General features: G+C 47.3%; 1 protein-coding gene across 3 annotated transcripts in view; it reads left to right on the forward strand.

The window, feature by feature from the left end:
- Positions 1–10,578, forward strand: part of PACRG (parkin coregulated) — a 509,535-nt gene extending 498,957 nt beyond the window's left edge. For all 3 annotated transcript variants that reach the window (XM_042987491.1, XM_042987492.1, XM_007097242.3), the window contains one exon: positions 10,216–10,578. In XM_042987491.1, coding sequence (XP_042843425.1) covers positions 10,216–10,376 — 161 coding nt within the window. In that variant the 3' untranslated portion in view covers positions 10,377–10,578. The remainder of the gene's footprint in view (positions 1–10,215) is intronic.
- The last annotated feature ends 11,797 nt before the right edge of the window (positions 10,579–22,375 follow it).

A 22,375-nucleotide genomic window follows, 5' to 3' on the forward strand; every position in this document is an offset into this window, starting at 1 on the left:
CCTGCCTTTCAAGAGGTGACAAAATGTAGGAAAACTAAGTGAACATAAAACACTTCCCAAGGGTTCCAGAGCAACATGTAAATAAGGAAGGTGGATGGATTGCTGGCTACCACACTAGGAATTCAAAAGAAGGAAAGATGACTCTGGAGGCAACTTCCCCGAGGAAGTAAGTCCAAAACTAGCCTTGAAGAAAGGTACCAGGAGATAGAGGGGAGCATAGTGCTATGGGGAATTTCAAAGACATGAATGAAACTGTGCACTCAGGGGTTAGGAAGAAATCCGGACTGAGTGGAGCAGGAGGTCTTGGTGAGAAAGAGCAAAGTATGAGGAAGAGCAGAGCACAGAGGTCCCAGATGATTGGGAACTTGACTTTGAGGCATCATACAATGTGGAGATGTTGGTTGTGATCGGGAGAGAACGCGATTAGGAAAGTTAACCTGCAGGGTAAAGGAGGAAGAGGAGGACATGAAAATGGAAAGGCAGAATAGACTACTAGCTCCAACCCAGAGGGGCCTGGGCTACTGGCAACAGACCCTCCAGGCAGTACACAGAGCAAACTGAAGAAAGCAAAAGGGCGGAATCAAAGATGAAACTCATCTGAGCCCAGACTCGGGGCTTGCGAGACTCATGAAGTCAGCGCTCACCTCTGGGGGGCCATCGGAGGGCTTCCACGCAGGATTAGACCCCACCGGGGACTACGCAAGAATCCTATGAAACAGTGTCCTACAGGAACACTAGAAACCCTTGTTCATGGAAGATGGGAACCTCAGACTTCGATCCATAACATCCTCAACATCTGTGGCTTTGAGTTGGTTTTTTTGGTTTGTAAGGATCTAGAAAGATCTAGAAGATTCCTACTTTTTACCTTCTCGCCCTCTTCCTACTATCCTGCCGCTTACCAGTTTTCCTAGCACCTTTGGTCTGACGAGAGCAGGTGTCCCTCCACAGACAACAATGACACTCTGGACAGTGGCTCTCAGGCAGCTTTTCTGTCTTGTGCACATTAAAGCCCCACCGTTTCCTATCTTAGCACCTATCTTTGTTAAGCTAAAAGAAATCTGAAGAGGAGCTTTGCTTTTATGAAAAAAGGACAAAATGAAAAAAAATAGCATTCAGCGCACACCCTCAGCAGCCAGAGGGGCGCCACCAGGCTCTTTCCCCGGGAGCTACACTCAGCATCAAGCCGCCCACCAGAGCTTTGAACTGTGTCTGTGAGCATCTGTGCTTTACCTCGGTGTATTTCCAGCATCCGTTAGCAAGATATATCCTAAGGTACCAGAAGAGCCTAAGAGAGATTATTTTTGGGGTCTGGGAACACTCAAAAATTCTCCCATATACATTAAAGGTAAATAGTTCTTCGCTTTCCACCATTTTGGCTTACAAAAGGTTTCTTAGAAATGCTTTCTTTTCAGATAGTGAGGGAAACCAGGAAATCGTAAATGCTCCTAAAGACGGGGGTGTGGAATGTGAAATTAATCCTAGAATTTCTCCCTATTCCTCATGTATTCTGTGGCACAGAAAAAAAAGTCCTTGAAATCAGTCATCCCTGATTTTCGTCTTTCTGCGCATCTCAGTAAAGGATGTCATTATTTCAAGCACTTGTGATGAAGTAAAGATAGCATAATAGTCCATATCATAAAAAGGAAGCTTAGATGAGCAGTTTGCTGCCTTGTGAAACACTAATTGATTGATTGCACAAGTCAAATACCTCCCCCCACGGATATTTATCCCCTGGACCCTCTCTCCCATGGCATTCCTCCTTTACGGACTTGAGCTTCTCCTACAGTTAGAAAGGCAGAGTTTCTGCTACCTTGAACACCGCCTATGTTGACATGGGATGCTTACACCTCTCTTTCTGGATCTTCCTATCATCCTTCTTGCTCCCCTTGGGCAGACACCTGCCATAATTTCTCTTTTTCAGTATCACTTACTTTTTGTGTTATTCTGTTGACTTACTTCACCTTCCTAAGCAGAGTTTGCTCCTCTGTGGAGGGGAGTCAGTAAGTAGCTAGCTCATAGGGCTATTCTTTGTTTTAAGTGACATTATGTTAGTGTTACCGTCGTTATTATTATTATTCCATAGTGAGATAGACCAGTGAGGAATCAATTTAGGACAGGGCTGGACTTGGAATTCTCCTTTTTAGAAGCAGTCTGGTCATTGAATCAAGTTGGCCAACAAGAAAAGAGATACTTTCACTTCAAAAGCTTGAAGCCAATTTAATTCAATGGCCACTGAATCTGTTGTTATAATTCTGTATGGGGATAAATTGGTCGACCCACCCGTTATTTTGAGTATAACTTCCAGGTTAAAGTAGTCATTAATCAAAGATAAACCTAACCGGCCTTTTTGTACTCTTGACCAAATCACTATCCGTCGACTATATTTAAAAAATCAACCCAAACATTTGGTCTTTATTGTAAGAAGTCAAAATCTATATCACCTTATTGAAATAGCAGGATGGAATAACTTTTTGCAGTGTGTCAACAAATAATTTGAGTTTTTGACAGTGTTTTCCTCCTTCACTAGAATTATATAGCCATTGGTCCTTTCGGGTTTTCTTAGAACTTGATTTGAAAGCTGAATTTGATGCTTATGAAATCTGTGACTTACTTTGGAGAATTATGCATTTGCTTTAGGACCATCTTTTCAGTTGAAATACAGTGCATCTCTTGAGGAACCATCATTTCCAAAAGCGTGTTCCAAAGTTGTATTGTGATCTTGCAAAATGTAATGTTGGGATGGTAGGAACCAGAGATCACTCAAAGTTCAATCCCTTCATTGTACGGGGAAGGTAACTGAGATTCAGAGATTTCAGAAGGCATCTAGCAAATTATTGAACATTGAAGCTCCTAGGTTGTTGGAAAACTATAATGCAAGTCATTTGCCTTGATATCCAGTGTTATTTTTGCTATACCAGTACATTCTAATGTCATTTAGGGAAATAAATCTAATTGGCAGTTGGGAAATGGAAATTGTTTAGAAATTTTCATTGTCTCTCTGAAGGAAAATTTTAAAATGTAATTGACAATAGGGCCAAGATCCATGATATCTTCAATTTCACAAGTGATCGGTGCCCCCATTCAGAGGATGAAAACCCTTTCTAGAGCTTTTGAAACTGTGATGGCTTAGTAGCCTCTTGCTTTAGTCACCCAGCTCCTGTGTCAAAAAGAGAGGAAGAGAGAGAGACTTCCAGCTGGGAATCGAGGTCTTGCTTCAAAGCTTTTATCTTCAGAGGAAAGAAATCTTGTGAATTTCATTAATGTCAACAAGATCTGAGAAGATTTGAAGTGTTTAAGCCCTTGGGCATCTCCAGCATGCCAAATGCTATGGTTGTTATAAGTTATTGGTTGCAAAAGCATTGCAACTTTGATTCACACCCCCCATGAATGAAGAGACTTTGGAAATAGCCATTGTACAGTCATACTTAAGGGTCTGTTGAAAACCATCACTTTCCAAGAAGGTATGGAGTCAGCCAAAGAAACGGCAGCTTGAGCTTGGGTTAAACATGAAACACCCGGAATTCCGAATGGGGTGGCATATGTTATGGTTAGGAAACAAAAGACTAGTCTTCTCAAAGTAGCATAGCAAAGCTAAGAAGGAAAACAAAAGAAGCATTGGTGTAGAATTCTAAAAGCAGATAACCTCAAAGCATCTCCCCAAAAGGGTCCTTCTCTTAGAATACAAAACGGAATTGAGTTATAGGGTTTTTCTTCCCCCTTCACTTTCTTCTCCATTCTCTCATCTCAAAAATGATCAGACTGGAATTCACAATGGTTTCCACTGTACTTTTCCAAACTCTATGGGAGAAAGCCCTTTTATTCCAAAATAGGCAACTGTTTCTATTAAGTAAATCGGGTCCAAGCTAACCCCAAGTAAATGAATATTTCTGGCAAAACAAATATTGACAATTTAAACTAGGTCTTGAAATTGAAATGTTCTTAAAAAGCAAAATATATCTTAAAAAGAAAAACTCAAGAACAACACCTTCTAAACCTTTTCATAAATATTATGAGATACCTTTTAATGACATATCTTTTTTTAATGAGAGTTGTCTTTTCAATAAATCTCTTTTGGAAACTGTTAGTTTTATTCTACTAAAGCTGACATCTGCCTAAATATCAGTAAGTGTGCCCAAGGAATTACTGTTTGGGTCATCACAATCTCCTAATTGCTAAATCCACTAAACCCAAGGGAAAAATTTGTTCAGAATCATCCAACAGAAAATCTGTGATGGTTCAGTATCATCAAGAGACACGTTACAATAATAATATTTGCAGCACGTTCTACCTGCGCATACCTGCCAAGACCTGAACCCAGGTCCCGGAGGCTCACTTTCTCCACGATGATGACGTCGCTGAAACCCAGTCTGAAGCAATGCAGCTTTTGAGCTATGACTGAAGCTGTCACAGGCTACAGGTCCTGACAGGTAAAGCTCCCTACAGTAGGTCTTTAGAGCTCGGGAAATATTTTAGTTCAGCATTCGAGAAGCCAATAAATGCCTTTTCTGATCCAGAAAGAAATGATTTGGCTTCTCCTTTTCGCATTTTTTTTTTAATCTCACTGTCGCTTCAGGGAGATCGTCCCGCCCCGATGGGCAAACACCGTGGGACCAGAGTTCTTGCTGCCCACTCAGCTCACCAGCCATTCCACCTGGGGACATGCTGTGACAAACGTGCTCTCCGCGAGTCGCTCTCCATCAATGGACGCTCTCAGACTGAGAACAGCTTCGGGCCGGACTTGGCCTGGATTCACGTTCAAATACGGTGTCTGCAGAGTGCCCATGCTTGACGACACGTTAGACCCCACACACGAATGGCCAGAGAAGGGCGTAGCCAAACCATGATGCGTCAGTAGCAATTTATTTCAAAGCCCTGGTTTTACGGCTGTCGTTTAGCCTTAGGTGCGCTGAGAGCATCGGTCTGCCTGGCTCACTGTCTGGTGTGGCCAACGGCTGCAGCGGATGTTGTGCCGTCAGGTTCATCAGCTTTTTGTCTGAGAAATGTGCTGATTCCTCCAGTTATTTAAAGCGCTGTTGTACACCGAAGGGGTAACGTGAACCGCTCTTGCTGGTGAGCGCGGGGAGTTAACGTCGTAAGTTCGGAGTCTGGACATCATTTGAATCCTGCCTCACCCTTTCCCGATCCGCTCAGGTGGTTTTGCCCTGAGTTTCCCAAGCCAGTGCTTCCTTTAAGGGCGTTTGGTTCCTTGGCTTCGAAAAGCACCCACGTGGTGGGCAGTTTCAGGATGACAGGTGGATGGAGGCACCCCTCCCATGGGATCCCACTCCTCCCTCAGGGGACGAGGCTGCCACTTGGGCCAGGAGATGCCCCCAAAGTCGCAGAAACGTTTCTCTTGAAATGGTGCCTGCTAATTTTCTTAGGTCGTGACCAGAAAGAGCACGTTGATTTCATAAATTATTTCGTCTGTTAGAATCACGTTAGTACTGCTTCAGGTATGTGGAATAAGCATTGTTTTATATTTCTCGTGCTTCAAATAGTGCTTTCACTTCCAAATAACTCCTTTGCGTATTACAGTTCGTATAAGAGTAGCTACACATTTAAGACTATTTACCAAAAAAAAACGTTAGAGTCAGAAAAATCCAAAATTGAATTTCACTGTGCTTGGCCCTCCCTGTGGCCATCTGTACGTCCTTTTACCACTCTCCATGTGTCTAAGATAAGAAGTCTGGGGCGCCTGACAGATGAGGGTTCTCTCAGGACACGGGTTCCACTGACCACCCACGCAGTAAGGGACACGCCTGTGGCTTAGAGGCTTCGTGAGGTCAAGGAGCATGAGCCTGAACTTCCTTCCATGGTGGGTGCGTGTGATCAAGGCATTCGACAAGAGGGCGATCAGTTAGATGACCCCAGCTGGAGGATAAGCTCTCCCGACGACAAGAGCCCCTTTTTCCTGTATTGGATCACCTGCCGTGCCTAGCAGATGTCTGCATCAAGCGGAGATGTGTCTCACGTCATCTCCCTTTGAGGCGGCCCTTGGTGACCGGGTGTTACGGTAGTGACCTCACGGACACAAGCTGAGCTCCTCACCAGGAGGATGCTGTCGTCCAGATGCAAGGCTGGGATATACACATCCCACTCCTGACCAATACGGCACCTGGAAAGAGCAAGCACCCAGGGAAGGACAGTTTAAAGAGGGCTGTATAGAAAAAAAGTGTGCATGTGATGACACATATTGCCTACGTCATCAGCAATTGCGGCATTCAGCATCGTAAATGCACTTACAATAGTCCCTAACCGGGCACAACTTTCAAGCCCTACCTGCATGCCTCCTGCATGAAAGCATCCCCAAGAAGAGAAACAATACCCTCGTTCGACTCTGCTTGCATAGTATCCCTCTAGAAAAGTGGTGTGGCTGAAACCGCACTTATAGTCCTATTTGTTTGGTTATAAATAAAACATCTCTCTTCCCTCACCAAAGTATCTTTCCAGCTGCTGGACATAAAACAGATTCCAAGCTTCCTAAATTGAAATGTCATCCTCCTAATCAGAATTGACGATTGTAAATAACCATCTGGTTTTGTGTGTGTGTGTGTGTGTGTGTGTTGTTTTTTTTTTTGTTTTTTTTTGTTTTTGTTTTTTGTTTTTGAGTGCCCTAGTCTCACAAGCGTACTTTCTGGCGGCATCATGTGTATTTAAAGTGGTGAGCTCCAGGTCAGATTCTCAAAGAAAGTGGCAATACAGCTGTTTTGAAAAGGAGACCACATTGCTCGCCTGCTTCTCAGCATGGTTTGACACTAACCCATGCCCTGTCATCCTTGCAGCATGCAAAATAAGGGAATGTGTTCCTTCTGGGGCTTTTTTCTGCCCCAGTGATATACATTCTGCAACCACTAAACATGCCCAGTCCAAGTCACTTTCTGAGTAAGCAACTTCCATTGTGTTCTGTTCTCTTTATCATTTGGGCTTCTACACTGCTGAGAAACAAAAAAGCTACATAGCTTTACTTACTCCTACAGTTAAATATTTTTTAAAAAAGCAAGAATAGGTTATTATTGAAATAAAGTGTGGTTGTCAACTGTAGCCTTCTGGAAGTCAGTGGGAAAAACAGGGTGTGTTAAGCTTTCCTTTGTGTGCAGACTTTCCAAACCCCCCTCTGCCTCCAGCGGGAAAATATGTCTGTCCCGTGATCTATTCAGTTCTTGACCTTTGGACTAATATGCCAACAAAAGGCACCATTTATTAGTGATTAATTTACGTATTTCTGCCATACGAAACTGGATCAAGGCTGTCACTGCTCAGCGCCATCACCAGTTATCGTTGCCCTGTGCCCTCCAGGGGTTTGTGCTGTGGGCTCGTCTGTTCTATGCAAGTGTGGGCCATGCCACCTTCTCCCTAAGTCCTACCTCTTCCAGGACCGGGAGTGCCTATCAGGAAGAGGCACACACATTCTCCCCCATTCCGGATGGAATCCTGGGAAGCTGAAGTTGTTCCTGAAAGATGCATTCTCTGATAGCGATCTCCCTTGTTACCCGTTATCTGTCTCTGTCCTTCCCCTCCTGCCCCTTCTTCTGACTCCCTTGTCCCGTCTTCTTTTGGAGTTTGTTCCTTAAGATCTATTCTTTACACCTGTAACAAATATCAACGACCTCCCCGTTCCCCCGCCCCCCCACAACACACAAACACACACACAAGGTTCCTTCTTCTCTTTTAATTCAGCCCAAAGATCTTCTCCTCTTGGAAAGTTCCCCCAAGTGGATTGATAACCACGCTGTCCTCTCTAGTGGGCAATCCTGACTGCAACTCTCTCTTCTCCCTTCACCATGTAAATCTAAAGAAAACAAAAAAGACCATTTAGTTTAAGTGTGCATTTGTCTACATTTTTGTTTCTAAAAAGTTTATCTTTTGGGGTGCCTGGGTGGCTGAGTCGGTTGAGCGTCCAGCTTCGGCTCAGGTCATGATCTCACGGTCCGTGGGTTCGAACCCCGCGTCGGGCTCTGTACTGACAGCTTGGAGCCTGGAGCCTGCTTCAGATTCTGTGTCTCCCTCTCTCTCTGCCCCTCCCCCGCTCATGCTCTATGTCTCTCTCTGTCAAAAATAAATAAACATTAAAAAAAATTTTTTTTAAGTTTATCTTTCGCTTAAAAGAAATAGGGTAAAAATCTTTTTTTCAAACATCTAATCTCTTGTTTGTTCCACAATAACTCTTTGCTATTTGGTTATTTTGGATGATCAACTACCCTGTGCCTCAAACTTTAGCTTAAATCGAGCTTACCATGTGATCATAGAAATGCTTCCATCATAAGCAAGAAAACCCCACATAATTATAATGGCTTTGTGTTGTAAGGTCATTTGCTAAGAAAAATTGATATACACTATAGCTGTGTGACCGTAATATCTCTCTCTCTCTCTCTCTCTGAAAATTACTAATATTTCTGCCTGCCTTCACCCTCACTAAAAGAAACTCATCAGGAGAGCAATTCATTTTCCCTATGCTATCGAAGACAGTGATATTTCTCTAATAAGTTTCTGGAAAAATCAAGCAAAAGAACTGCTTATCTCTGCTACGTGGGATTGTGACTGTTACTTTTAATACTGACCTGAACCACTACTCAGTCTTTTCTTAAATGTCCAGAGTATCTGGGGAAGAAGGTTGAAATACCATTTTCCCTTCTATGATTTTCACATTCAAGCAAGATCAACATTTTGGAGCCATACTTGAAATGCGGATAGAATAAGAACTTTCATCTGGTGTAGTGCACATTTTCAGGTTGCAGCTCCCCGCCCCCTGCCCCATGTGGCCACCGCCTGAGCTCACAGCCCGTTCGCTGCACCTCACTTCAGCAGAGGTGAGATGGGGTCATGTCAGCAACTGGGCAGAGCCATGGTACCACCGTGCTTACTGGGAGAGCAAATGTGGTCGAGGCCCTTGGAAATCTGTGAGCAAAGTACAAACCGGAATGAGTGTCAAGACAGCTGTTTGGGGGCTGCTGGGTGGCTCAGCTGGTTGAGCGTCCGACTCTTGATTTTGGCTCAGGCCGCGATCTCACAGTTCGTGGGTTCAAGTCCCGCATCAGGCTCTCTGCTGACAGTGGGGAGCCTGCTTGGGATTCTCTCTCCTGTCTCTCTGCCCCACCCCCACTTGCTCGCTCTCTCTCTCTCTCTCTCTGTCTAAAATAAATAAACTTAAAAAAGAAAAGATGCTCCTGGGGAGAACCTCATGGAGCTTCTATACTCTGCCTTGAAGCCAAGGGTCTCCATTTTAGTCAGACTCCCGCACATCTGGGTGATTCCTGCAGCCAGGTTGCGCACCATCACACACTTCTCCTCCAAATGCTTTGAGATGGGGTTTGCGGACCCAGGTTTCCGAGGCTGCCGAAGGCCAGTGCTGGCACTTCCTTCCCTCGCCGAGCCAGAGAGGCAGCTGCGGGGGTCACTTCAAGCCTTGGCCTTGGCCGTGTCCTCCAGGCACCAGGTCCTCCGCCTGGACAGTGACACGCAGTCCCTGGGACACGGTAACTAATAGCCGTTGTACAAATGTTCGGCAAAAAGCAAGAGCAGACGGTGCTCAACAGCAGCAAAGACAAGGGTCGAGCTAAGCCTCTCCTGCCAGAGTACATCCACTTAACCCGCAGAGGGCCAGCCCCTCACCTGACCACAGACAGTTCACTCTAGTTTTTGTTTTCAATGTTTTTAACTTTTGAGACAGACAGAGACAGAGTGTGAATGGGGCAGCGGCAGAGAGAGAGAGAGGGAGACACAGAATCCGAACCAGGCTCCGGGCTCCGAGCTGTCAGCCCAGACCCCGACGCGGGGCTTGAACCCACGAACGGCGAGATCGTGACCGGAGCCGAAGTGGGATGCTTAACCGACTGAGCCGCCCAGGCACCCCCAGACTGTTCCCCTGAAGTATGCCATGTTGTGGCTTTGAAGAACTCACTGTCCGAGAGAACGCTCTGGAAGAGTCAGCTTTGAGATTTGTGATGTGTAGTGTAACGGTGATTACACCAGTTCTGTTGATTCTGTTACTCCTTTAGTTTCAACGGCTTTTCATCAGCTGCGATCTAGGACCTCGTATTTTTATAGATTTGTCATTCACTACCCCTGAAACTCTACAAGATCACATTAAAAAAAAAATATGTTAAATGCTTGCATCTCCTAACAAGCATGCAGAGAAAATGCCTAGAGCGACGTGTAGGGTTTTTGGGGGGGGAAACCGCAGAATAACGGGCCTCTTTGTGTGTTTGCATGAACCAGTTAACTCGGGAGACGGCATCGACTACAGCCAGCAGAAGAGGGAGAACATCGGTGACCTGATCCAGGAGACGCTGGAGGTCCTGGAGCGCTACGGAGGAGAAGACGCCTTCATCAACATCAAGTACATGGTCCCCACCTACGAGTCGTGCTTGCTGAACTAGAGGCAGGAACAGCTGGGATGGGGGAGGGCTTGCCTTAGTGCCCAGATCATCTGTCTCTGCTGCTTTTAGCATCTCATTACTTGTGACTTCTACAGCTTTCTTTTCTACAGCTGCTAAAATAGTGGCTCATGGGCCGTTGGACCATTAGCCCCATTGAGAGCAAAGTTTTCCAATACATAAATAGTGCCTGTTTCTTAGATTACAATAGTGTACTGTGCTTATTTGTTCTAAGAGAAGAATTGCTTCTTTATACAACTCGGACAGAAGCAGGAGTCCGAGTCAAACCTTCAGTTGTATAGACAATAAAACTATAATTTTCATGCGCAGTTCAGCGATAGCTGTTATGTGTCTGCTTGCCCTGAGGCTGACGTCAGAGGTTGTAAGGGGAGGACTGATGCCGCCCGCCTAATAGGTGTTTGTCGTGGCCGAGCAGCACCTCTCCGGCAGCTGTGCAGAACAATGTTCTCCGACATTCAATAAAACCACCGAGTCTGTTTCAATTGCGCAAGGACAGTCTTGCGGGCCCGTTGTGAACCTCAGCTACAAACGTAGTTAACGCTTCGAGCCCCGTGGTCGTCTGGGCTTTGCGGGGCTTTCCGGTGTATGCTGGGGTGGGGCTGGGGGTGCGGCTGGGGTGGGGGTGGGGAGGGCGGCGGGCAGGGTGACGCATGAAAGGCAGAGGCAAACGTGGTCAAACAACGCTCCTGTGAATCCTTGTCCCCCCACGCGATGACACATCTCAGGACCTGGTGGTTCGCTGACAAGATGTCACCCGGCCGCTTGTCCGGGGCTTTGGTCATTTCTGAAGATGACCTGTACGCATCTGAATGATTCCTTGGCAATTTCTCCTTTCCTCCGCCTCCTCTCGCCAGGTGGATGTGTTCTCATAGCACCGCTCTGATCGCAGCGTTTAGGAATTTCATTGAACCCTGCCCCCCACCACCCCGCAAGAAAAAAAAAAAAAGACAAAGAACATGTACTTTTTCACTCAACTGAGAGAGAAAAAAAGTGCCCGAAGAGAAACCCAACTGTAGGGCACCCAGCCCTGACAATGGCTTTTCAGGCACGCGGGCCCTGAGCTCGGGGCGTTTGAAACCCAGCCCAGAAAAGTTCTTAAAGACGGAGCCCTGACTTTGCACACCTGAGCAACGCTGCAACACCCAGACATGCATGGCCTGAAGTATCTCGTTCTGCACCAAAGCGAAGAGACGGAACGTGTTCCCCTGTGCACCGAGCGCTGGCCCTGAGACTGTTGTCACTAATTATTTAAGACGCAAGTTTCCGAAGGCAAGCACCAAATTTGAAAACGGGCTCCTTATTCATCTTCCCCGATGACTGGCTCAGCACACCGAATCCAGCCTCTAACTAGCTACCACCTAGTTGCCATAAGCACTTTTTAGGATAAACGGAGAGGCATGACTGTGTCAAGCAAATGGGCTTTCATGTGTCATATTTGGAAAAGACATGGCTAGAGACGTTGACAGGTTGAGGCAGGCCTTTCTTCAAACTGTAGCGTTCAGATGCACCCTGGCATCAGTGATATATTTGAAGGGACACCAAAATCAGAAAGATGGCTTATTGGTGCCTTTGAAAGTGCCTACCAGAATCCCCTGCATTATTTCGTTACAAGACAGAAGCGAGGCTGGCCTCTCATAGAAACAGGCCTGGCCTCTTGGTCTGGGTCGTGTTCATGAAAACTACCTGGCGTGGGGAGCAAGAAGAGCCCCCCGCGTTGTCCCAGGAGCCCCAGCTTGGAACTTGGCTTGGAACTGAAACAGCAGGGTTCGTTTTCCAGCTGTCACTGACGAGTTATGCTGCCTTGGGCAAGTTACTTAACCTCCCTGAGCCTCAGATTTCCTCAGCTGTAAAGTAGCGATTACTCCTACCTGGAGGAAAGTCGTAAGGACCGGAGGTGGCCAATGTGAAGGGCTCGTATAGTTTCTCATACCTTTGGCCTTTATTTCAAAGAGAAACATCATATGAGTAGTGACTGGTTTTTCCCCCAGCAAAGTAATATGTATTTGGAAAATCTCCAGACAATACAGTATTTCCTCCAAGGCGATGATGAGTTCTTTGTTATTAGGAGATAATTTTGCAGAAAACCAAAACAATTACATAAATAGCACCATGTTTGCCGGAGAATTCTTTTTAATACATCGTTTTTTGCTTTTTTTTTTTTTTAATTTTTCTTTTAACGTTTATTCCTTTTTGGAGAGACTGAGCATGAGCAGGGGAGGGGCAGAGAGAGAGAAGGAGTCACAGAATCCGAAGCAGGCTCCAAGCTCTGAGCTGTCAGCACAGAGCCCGACGTGGGGCTCGAACTCACAAACCCATGAGATCGTGACCTGAGCCGAAGTCAGACGCTTAACCGACCGAGCCACCCAGGTGCCCCTACATCGTTTTACCAGTATGGAAATAAGAATGGCCTGCTTTTTGAGTTCTACCCTAAGCTGGTCTTCGACTTCTCCCAAATAATTTCTGAGTAACTCGAAAGAGAAGGGGAAAATGTCAACAGGTGTCAGACCTTTGAGTGGGACAGTGGCTTCTTTCACCTGATACATTTTTACACTGAAACCTCCTTTTAAAGACATCTGAGGGAAGGCAGTGATGGAAAAGTTTGTTTGCGATTGTGTTATTTTTATTGGAGGACAGGTGCAAGTGTCATGGTTAGTGGAGGGAAGCATCAGGAAGGCCCTGAATGTAAGAGTCAAGATTGGGGTGGAAACTCTGAGCTTGATATTCAGGAGCTTTAGAGCCCAGAGCAAGTCGCTTAAACCTGATTTCATCAGGGCACCTGGGTGGCTCGGTTAAGCGTCCGACTTAAGGTCATGATCTCACAGTTCGTGGGTTTGATCCCTGCATTGGGCTCTGTGCTGACAGCTCAGAGCCTGGAGCCAGCTTCAGATTCTGTGTCTCCCTCTCTCTGCCCCTCCTCCGCACGCTCTCTCTCTCTCTCTCTCTGTCAAAAACAAATAAGCATTAAACAAAAAATCTGATTTCATCACTTGCAACAGTCTGTGCTTCCCAGGGTCACTGCAAGGACCAAATGATCGATGCAGGGGCACAGTGACAGGAGCACAGGGGCGGGAACCTGGTAGATCTGGATTTGAAGTCTCTTTCCACCGAGTAGCTGCCTTGTGGCTTTGGGGAAATTATCGAAACGCCCTAAAACTCAAATTCCTTGTCCCAGAACAGGCTGTGTCTTGTCTTCTTTGCAGGTTTGTTACAAGCATCACATGACAAATGCATGTGGTGAGTTCACCAGGGTGCCCAGTGGGGGCAAAGGGGTCCCGGGAGGATTTTCCTGGGAAAGCAGCTAGCCCAGTGCCGGCCACCACGTAGGTGTCCAACCCACGTGTGATGCGCAGGCGGGCAGTTCCCACCACGTCTAAGGAGGTCCCCATCGGCCGGGGGGGAGATGGGCTCCGGCCGCCTCACAGGCACGGGTCTTGGGTTAACACAGAACTTGGTGAGGTGAGGAGAACATGAGGGTTTCCTCCAGCCCACCCACCCTCCCAGGAGTCTCCTCGGAAGGTGAGCCCTCACCTGCAAGAGCGGCTTCCCTTTCCCCGCACACTGGAACATAATTTTTATGGCCCAGCTAACTATATCTGCACAACGTCAGGCAGAAACACAAAGTTCAAAAGTTCTGCGAAATGGCTGCACACTTGGAGAATAGGATTTCAAAACTGGGTTTACTTACGTGAGGTCTCCAGAGAAGTTTCGGTAACGGTTGTGGGACATCTCCGGGCACTGTGTTTTAGAGGAGCGAAAATGAAGTCGTTCTAGGTCTATTTCAATACCCACCGCATCTCTTACTTCTTTTGGCTATTTTGAGATGTTTATCGCTAGCCCTTGGCAAACAGAGGCTGGGAATCCCAACATTGATATGATTTTAAAGAAGTCATAATACCTTGGGAAATACTCCATGAACAGTTTTCTAAATTTAAATCTCTACCCTCTGATAGGATTTTATACGGAGTCAGAAAATGTGAAATGTTTTTTAAACAATAGTCTCCACGAAAGCATCAACCAAAGTTCGTCCAAAACGGGACGCTTCCAGATATAAACTGAAAATGACCGTGACCGAGTTCTCAATGACACCAAGATAACTCACCTTTGCTACTTAAATATTTGGGGCCCCTCAATAAAGAAATCATTTTGGATAATTTACACATGTTATTAGTAGTATTCTCTCACAGTCTTACTAAACTTTGCTGTAACAATAGGACTTTGGTTGCTTTAAGTAATCCCAGCCATTTAGAAATGGAAATGATTTCCTGCCTTTTCATCGTGCAAGTAACACTGAACACAAAAGCTCAGTGAAAGTCAATGTCAATAAGGAGTAGATAGAATCATGCCTTGGGGCAGGCTGGGAGCCGGAGTTTCCATTCGCATAGACCCTTGATGTTCTTTCTGTGAAATCAGAGTTGCTGTCTACATTTCGTATAGATTCTGAGTGTTCAAACATTCTGAGAAGGAAGAGTAGGGTATCTTTGTCCTGTGCCGATTTTTTCAAATAAATCTTTTGATCTCGGATAAATAAATAAAATACATACATACATACATACATACTCAGGGTGTAGAAGGACCTCTGCACCCACACAGCCAGGAGATGAGCATGCTCCCAGCCAGACCGGAGCCGCTCGGGCAGTACATGCGCCCCACGGTCCACCCTACCCGCTCAAGTGTCCGCTGGGGGCCTCACAAAACATCATACTCGGCTTAAGACCCAGAAAGAAAGGCTTTCCCACACCCAACCAACCTCACTTCTTCTAAGATAAGATATCCCGGGGATGCCTGGGTGACTCAGTCGGTTAAGCATCCGGCTTCAGCTTAGGTCATGATCACACAGTGCGTGAGTTCGAGCCCCATGTCGGGATCTGTGCTGACAGCACGGAGCCCGCTTTGGATCCTCTGAATCCCTCTCTCTCTGCCCCTCCTCTGCTTGTTCTCTCTCACTCTCTCTCTCTCTCTCTTTCTCAAAAATAAATAAATAAACTTAAAAAAATAAAAAATGAAAGAAGATAGCTGAGGTGCATTAACTTTCCGGTTACTCCTTGTGCACTAGACTGAGCGTCCGTTTGCTCTGCTAATGGGAAAGCCCACATGTGCTCTAGAAAAGGAAAAAGCCATTTCGAAATGGGCACCGCAAACCCCATACCACTATGACTATCTGTAACCTGTAATACTGCTCTGACTAGCACTAATCTGTGCTGTTTTAATACAGAAGAAGCTACAAACGTCCTCTCTTGCCCTGACATGGAAAATATAATACTAATACAAGCGTGCCTGGCTTCATCAAGAGCAGTTTCCATGGGAAAATCCATATCGGCGTGGAATCTGATTCCAAAAATATCTCGCACGACCCTGTCTCTCTTGCAGCCTTAACTTCGTGAGCGCGCAATCCAAAACCCACATCGGCCTTTGTTTCTGAGAACTCCTAAGTAGCAGTAGTTTGCCCCCTTCGGTTCCAGCGTTGATGAGGATGGCAAAGCCGGAGCAAAGTCAAGTCCAGAAGACGGCTTAGTGCCATCTCCTCGGTCAGGAAGGTTCTCTCACCTGTGCTCACGATGTCACCTGATTGCAAGTCTCACGACTGACGTGGTTAGCGTCTTCCGACAAGTTGCTGAGCAATGAGCTGATTCCCCGAGCACTAGTTAGTGACGGGGATGGGTATTTGGCGGAAAGTGCTATTGGCACGTTGGCTCCTGTGCGTTTCTCTGTTTCAGGAGTCCCTGTTTGCTTTCCCAGTGGGAGTGTTTTTTAAGGCACTTGGAGTCTTTATTCATTTTTACTTCTGCCAAATTTCTGTAAGTTTCAATCTGGGTGAAAGGGTCTGTTCTCTTCCTGAGTTCCATAAGTCTAAACACGTATCACTTCAGCTTCGTGATTATTTAGAAAGTTCTGGGAAATATCCTCTAGTTTTGCCTGAGGAATCCGTTGGAAGCTATACATTGTCTACTCAGATAAGTGCACACTGCACCACGGTACTTTGACGTTCATGTCAGCGCATTTCCAGACATTCTTGTTCCCCTCTCTATGCACCGTGGGACACCAGATTAGCAACTCTTTCGTTAGGAGGGGAAGCCAGGATCACGCACACTGAGAAACAGCAGTTTCTCCATTAAGAGACGGAGAAGAGAATGTGCTGTGTACCCACTTAGTGATGTGGCCCCAGGGAGACTAGGACAGATCCCATCAAAGGATAAGCCCACGACTTGGGACATTCACTGATGTCCAGACCCTCCACTCCTCATCTCCTTGGCTGGCTCCTTCTTCTCTTCCTGAGCTCTAATATGTCAGGGCCCCAGGGCGCAGGCCTCGGGTCTCTTCCTTTTCTCCACCCATGCCTTCGGTCACCTCGCCCAGGCCCAGGGCTTCCGATGCCGTCTATACCCCCTTGATTCTCACTTCCCAAATGCCCACTGAACATTCCACTTGGATGTCTACAGGATGATGAAACCGGACATATGTAACCAAATCCTTGTCCGGTCTCCTCCCACCCCCAATATGGACCAGCTCAGTCAAGACGAATCCACTACACCACTTGCTCAGGTCAAAAACCCGGAATCCTGCCTCGCTCGCTCTCTCTCCGATCCCACACCCCCTCCCTTGCAAGTCCTGCCTTCAAAACCATCAGAATGGCCCCATCTCTGCCTGTGCCCTGGCCCCTCTCTCCCATCGTGTCCGACCACCGCCTTGCCTACTCACTTCTGCTCCACAGGGACGCGGCGCACAGAAGTCAGTGGCCCCGCAGACACAGATCCCATCGGATCAGCAATGATTTTGCCTCCCAGCCCCGAAAATGAACTCCAGATCTCACCATGGCCGCACGCTGCCTGCATTTCGTGGCCCTGACTCTACCTGACCTCGTCTCCCCCACCCTCCCACTGCCTCCTGGTCGCCCACCTCTGCCTGCTCCGGCTCTGCTGGCCTCGCCCCTGCCTCACAAATAGGCTGAACGTCCTGGCCTCTGAGGCCTGCTCTTGCAGTCCCTTCAGCCCAGCACAGTCTGCCTCCTATTCACCCGGCCCACTTGCTCCTGGCTTCATTCCGGTCTCTGCTAAATGTCGCCTCCTCAGAAAGGCCTTTCTCAGCCCCTGTTCTTTCCTCCTACTCTTTATTTTGCTTTACTTGCCTCAACACACTGATGAGGATGTGACACGCTAGTGCATGCTGGCTTCTTTATGGAGCACAGGCTGTGTGAGGACAGGGGGTCTGTCGTGGGCACGATGGTGTCCTCTTGCCGTGAGGCGTGTTCCGTGCAGACTCAGCCAGCACTCAGTGAGCATCTGTTAGATCAGTGAATGAGTGGCCCTTATGAAATGACATAGACGGTTCACTGTCAGACCAGCGTGTCAGAGAGAGATGGGCCCCTCCCTGCCTGCTCCGACCCACAGAGACCACTGAACTTCCTCGGGGTGTCCCGTGTCAATGATACTGCTGTCCTGAGAAAAAAAATGATCAATCCAACACAAGATTCACTGAAGACGCTCAGACTTTGGAAAATTGAAAAAGGCTCTGCTGTCATAGGGACAGGCGTTCATCATTCTGTTTAAACCAAGTCCGAGGAAAGGGTTTTAAATATCCTCCCAAAGTCCTGGAAACACAGGGCCCATCTGGCTGTTCGAAGACAGACAAACGGCTTCCCCGTGAGCTGTAACATCAACATGGCGTTGGCACAAGGTGCTACATTACAGGCTCACGGTCCCCTCTTCCGTTACCTCTTGCTGGAAAAGGGAAAACCGTGCCTGACTGCACTAATGAATACCATCAAGGTCACTTCCAAACACCTGAAATCGGCTGGATGTTTCTGTGGGAGACTCTGACCACAAATGGACTCAGATGTCCATTTAAATCTATGTTCTCGGGGAGGCTGAACGGAAGTGGCCGTTGACCCCCAGAGAGGGGTTCTCAAAGCAGGGCTCCTGGCCCAGGAACAGCGGCATCGGCTGGGAGCTTGGGAGGGATTCGTGTCCTTGGACCCCTGCGCAGACCTGCTGAGTCAGGAGCTCAGAGTGGGGCCCAGTGTCTGTCTAAGCAAATCCTCCAGGGGATTCTGATGGGCTGTGAAGTTTGGGAATGGCTCCAAATCAAGGTTTCTGTCCCAGACATTGATTCCAGCCTTCCAAAGGCCTGTCTAAGCTAAAGCTTGATGGTTTATGGCAAGGATCTCCATGGGCCCTGCTTTCTTAATTTTTATTTTTATTTTTAGGTTTATTTATGTATTTTGCGAGAGACTAAGATGTCATAAAAGGATGGGCAGAGAGAAAGAGGGAGATAGAGAATCCCAAGCAGGCTCCACACTCCCAGCACAGAGCCCAACACGGGGCTCAAACTCACAAAACTGTGAGGTCGTGACCTGAGCCAAAACTGAGAGTTTTGGTTGACTGAGCCATGTAGGCGCCCCTCCATGGACCCTACTTTCAACCCTGGTCTCTATTGCTATTTTCCATTAGCCATAGGACTCTTCGGGGAAATTAGTTTCACATAGCCTTTAAGAATAATAGGAAAGCCTCAACTTCCCTCATCAGGAAGATAACTAAATTGTCCTCAGTCTAGGAAACCAATAGGTGAACCTTCGAAAAATATGGTTTAAATCAATCAATAAAAAGCCAATGGTAAAAACCTATCATCTTTGCTTCAAGCGTTACCAGGGGAAAAATAAAGGCTCAATATCTCATCATTCAATATCATATTTCCAAATATTCAATGTGGCTGTCATCTTTATACTTGAAACTTAAAAAAAAATTGCATTATATTTATTAATACAAAAAGGGAACTTTCTAGTGAACTGTTCAAAATCCCGAGAGTTTTGATCAGCTGTTCTAAAACAGCTCACACACAGTGTTCCCAGACATGCTCCGTGAAGTGACATGTCTGTTTCTGAGCTTAGTGAGAGCCACCTGCATCACCAAGTATGTCCACAGACAACAGGGCCCACATGTGGCACTTCACGCAATTAAATGCATAATGGGAACATTCTAGAACAAGCTTTCTGTCTCCTCCCTCATCTGAGACAGTGAACATTACATTAAAATGCACCAAGGAAAATGTCCTATAAAGAACTTTATTGACAAAAAGGTAAATTTTTAATAACCCACCAGTAGGCTCCACTCGAGAGGGGGAAACATGTCATATGAGTAGGCTTTTTACATTTCCTCCAGGAATTGTCCATATTAAAGGAATGTTTTCAGATTACAGGAAACCCAAGTTTGCTGTAGGTCAAGTGTGACTATCTCTGCCCCAAATTTAATGTATTTGGTGGATCTTTGCAGAGGGGGGAGCCAACTACACCCTGCTGTGGTGATTTTTCCCTTCATTCAGAGCACAACAAAAATGACCCAAACAAGGAAATCGATTAAAACGCTTTATTGCGAGGGAATAGACTGAGTTTTTTTGGACTTGCTTGAATATCTAATAACGTCACCAACAGTAAAGGCCACATATCTAACAAATACCACAGCGTCTCACAAGAGGTCAGAGAGTCCTGAGTGAATGAAGCCTTTCTCTGAAAAATACCCGACAGAATCCACAAAGCCATGAAAAGGCATAGACGGCTTCTGCTTCTCCAGCAGCGAGAGGGGCCGCCAGGAGGCCCTCCCCACCGTGGGGGCTGCGGTGAGCCTTCCTGGGATAATGCGTGTGAAAATCTACAGTTCTGGGCAAGTGTGAGAATTATAAGCACCATTCTCATGGAAGATCAAATCTTCAGTATTCTACTGTTTTTCCAAAAAGGAGTAAAATCTGGGGCGCCTGGGTGGCTCAGTCGGTTGAGCATCTGACTTCGGCTCAGGTCATGATCTCACCGTTCCAGAGTTCGAGCCCCACATCGGGCTCTGTGCTGACAGCTCGGAGCCTGGAACCTGCTTCGGATTCCCTGTCTCCCTGTCTCTGTCCCTCCCCCACTCATGCGCTGAGTCTCTCTTTCTCTTCCTCAAAAACAAATAAACATTAAAAAAAATTTTTTTTTTAAAAAAAGGAGGAAAATCTGAATCCCTACATTTGTACGCAGTGGGGCCAAGATCTCAGGTGATACCTCAGTGGGTTGCTGTTTTTAAAAAGGCTGGTGGCAGGGAGGGGGTGCACATGTGAGGATGTACAGAAATTCTGGACTGGCTGGAAAAGGGAGCAATCTAATTCCAGCGGAAAAGATAAAATTACATCCAGCGAAGGGGGTGTGGGGCAGGAGGAGGTGAGAAATGGTGGCTTGGAATTTGGTGGGAATTCAAGTCAAATCTTGTCATTTCTCAATTTTTTTATTTTTTATTTTAGGGGAGGGGAGGTGGGTGGGGAGGAGCAGAGGCAGAGAGAGAATCTAAGCAGCCTCCAAGCTCAGCATGGAGCCCGATGCAGGGTTTGATCCCACAGCCCTGGGATCGTGAGCCAAAATCAAGACTTGGATGCTCAACCAACGGAGCCACCCAGGGGCCTCTCGGGTCAGGTTTTAAACGGCAGCTTCACCACCCACTTGCCGGACCATCTTGAGCTTCCAATATAATCCTCTGAGCCCAAGTTTCCCCATTTGGAAGATTGGAGGAAAGAAGATTTCAGAAGGCACAGGAAGGATTAAATGAGGTGTCTTGTGAAAATCACTTAAAACTGTGCCTTAATCTCTCAACAGAAGACGTCTGGGCCCTACCAAGCCAACCAAGTCATACAAATATGGAAGAAATAATACAGCGTCTAAGCGCTCCACTCTGGAAGCCCAGACATGCTCAGCCGGGAACGCGTGGCTGTTCAGATCGGGACGAAACGACACGGGGCGGATGGGCCGTGTGTTCATGTGATGCGGCGTTAGCTCCGGCGTTACATGGACGTCACGTCACTGACCAGAGGGGACGCCACACACAGAGGCCCATTTGCTTGCGGCCGAACAGACCAAAGCAGGAAACTAATTGTGTTTCCGTGATTTGTGCCGTGGAGTGACATGGGGGTTACTACAGTGGAGAGGCCACGGTGAACATTGACACTCCCGCATTAAACTGTCTCCTCGGCGTTTCATTGGTGAAAATGTCAGCTCGACCCGCCTCCCCCCACCGAGACGCGCGGCCTGCTTTCCTTCGGGGACGCCCTCCCACTGCTCAGCACCCCCAGGCTCGGCTGCCTTTCTTCCCGGCCTCCTCTGCCCTCGCGTTCAAGCCCTGCTGGTCCTCAGAACCGGATGAGCAGTGGCTAGTTGGACAAACATTTTTTTCTATTTCCCAGGAACCACAGACGTAAAGCAGGGTGAGAGGCAGCTGGGATTTAATCACAGAGATTTAATTTCTGTATTTTAAGCTCCATATGAAAATGGTGATTGGGGCGCCTGGGTGGCTCAGTCAGTTGAGCATCCGACTTGGGCTCAGGTCACGATTTCACGGTTCGTGGGTTCAATCCCCACGAATCCTCTGTGCTGACGGCTCGGAGCCTGGAGCCTGCTTCGGATTCTGGGTCTCCCTCTCTCTCTGCCCTTCCCCCACTCACACTCTGTCTCTGTCAAAAATAAATAAACATTTAAAAAAATAAAGAAAAAAAACAAGAAAATGGTGATTTTCCCTCCAGAGTTATACAAGTGACCCTCCTTGTGCAGGTTGGACACATGGCCCGCCCTTGGCCGGGGGAGGGGGTGCTGATGTGCTCACACTTCCTCCCGAGGACTCACCGCAGCCCAGCCTGACGTCTCTGCTCCCGGGACCGGCAGTCCCGGTGCGACGTGCGGTGCTCAGGCCTGGGCTTCCGTGTTGACCTTGGCTCCTGGCTGCAGCCTCCAATTTGTGATTGGAGGCTCCCGTGTGCTCGGGGTCCGGGCTGTGCTCGCCGCTTTTCCCGTCTGCTGGGTTTGTGCCCCTGCTGCTCACCGTGCTGTGCAGGGGGAGGAGAGTCATAAGTGACACCAGAAACACGAAGGAACCAGGACGTGTGGCCTGGACACGGGCCACTGGAGGGCCACTGGAGAACCACGGGAGTCCCTGAGTGCCACACACCTCGCAGAGCTCGCGGCGGACACGGCAAGC

This window comes from Panthera tigris, chromosome B2 (assembly GCF_018350195.1).
Source record: "Panthera tigris isolate Pti1 chromosome B2, P.tigris_Pti1_mat1.1, whole genome shotgun sequence".
NCBI classification, from domain to species: Eukaryota; Metazoa; Chordata; class Mammalia; order Carnivora; family Felidae; genus Panthera; species Panthera tigris.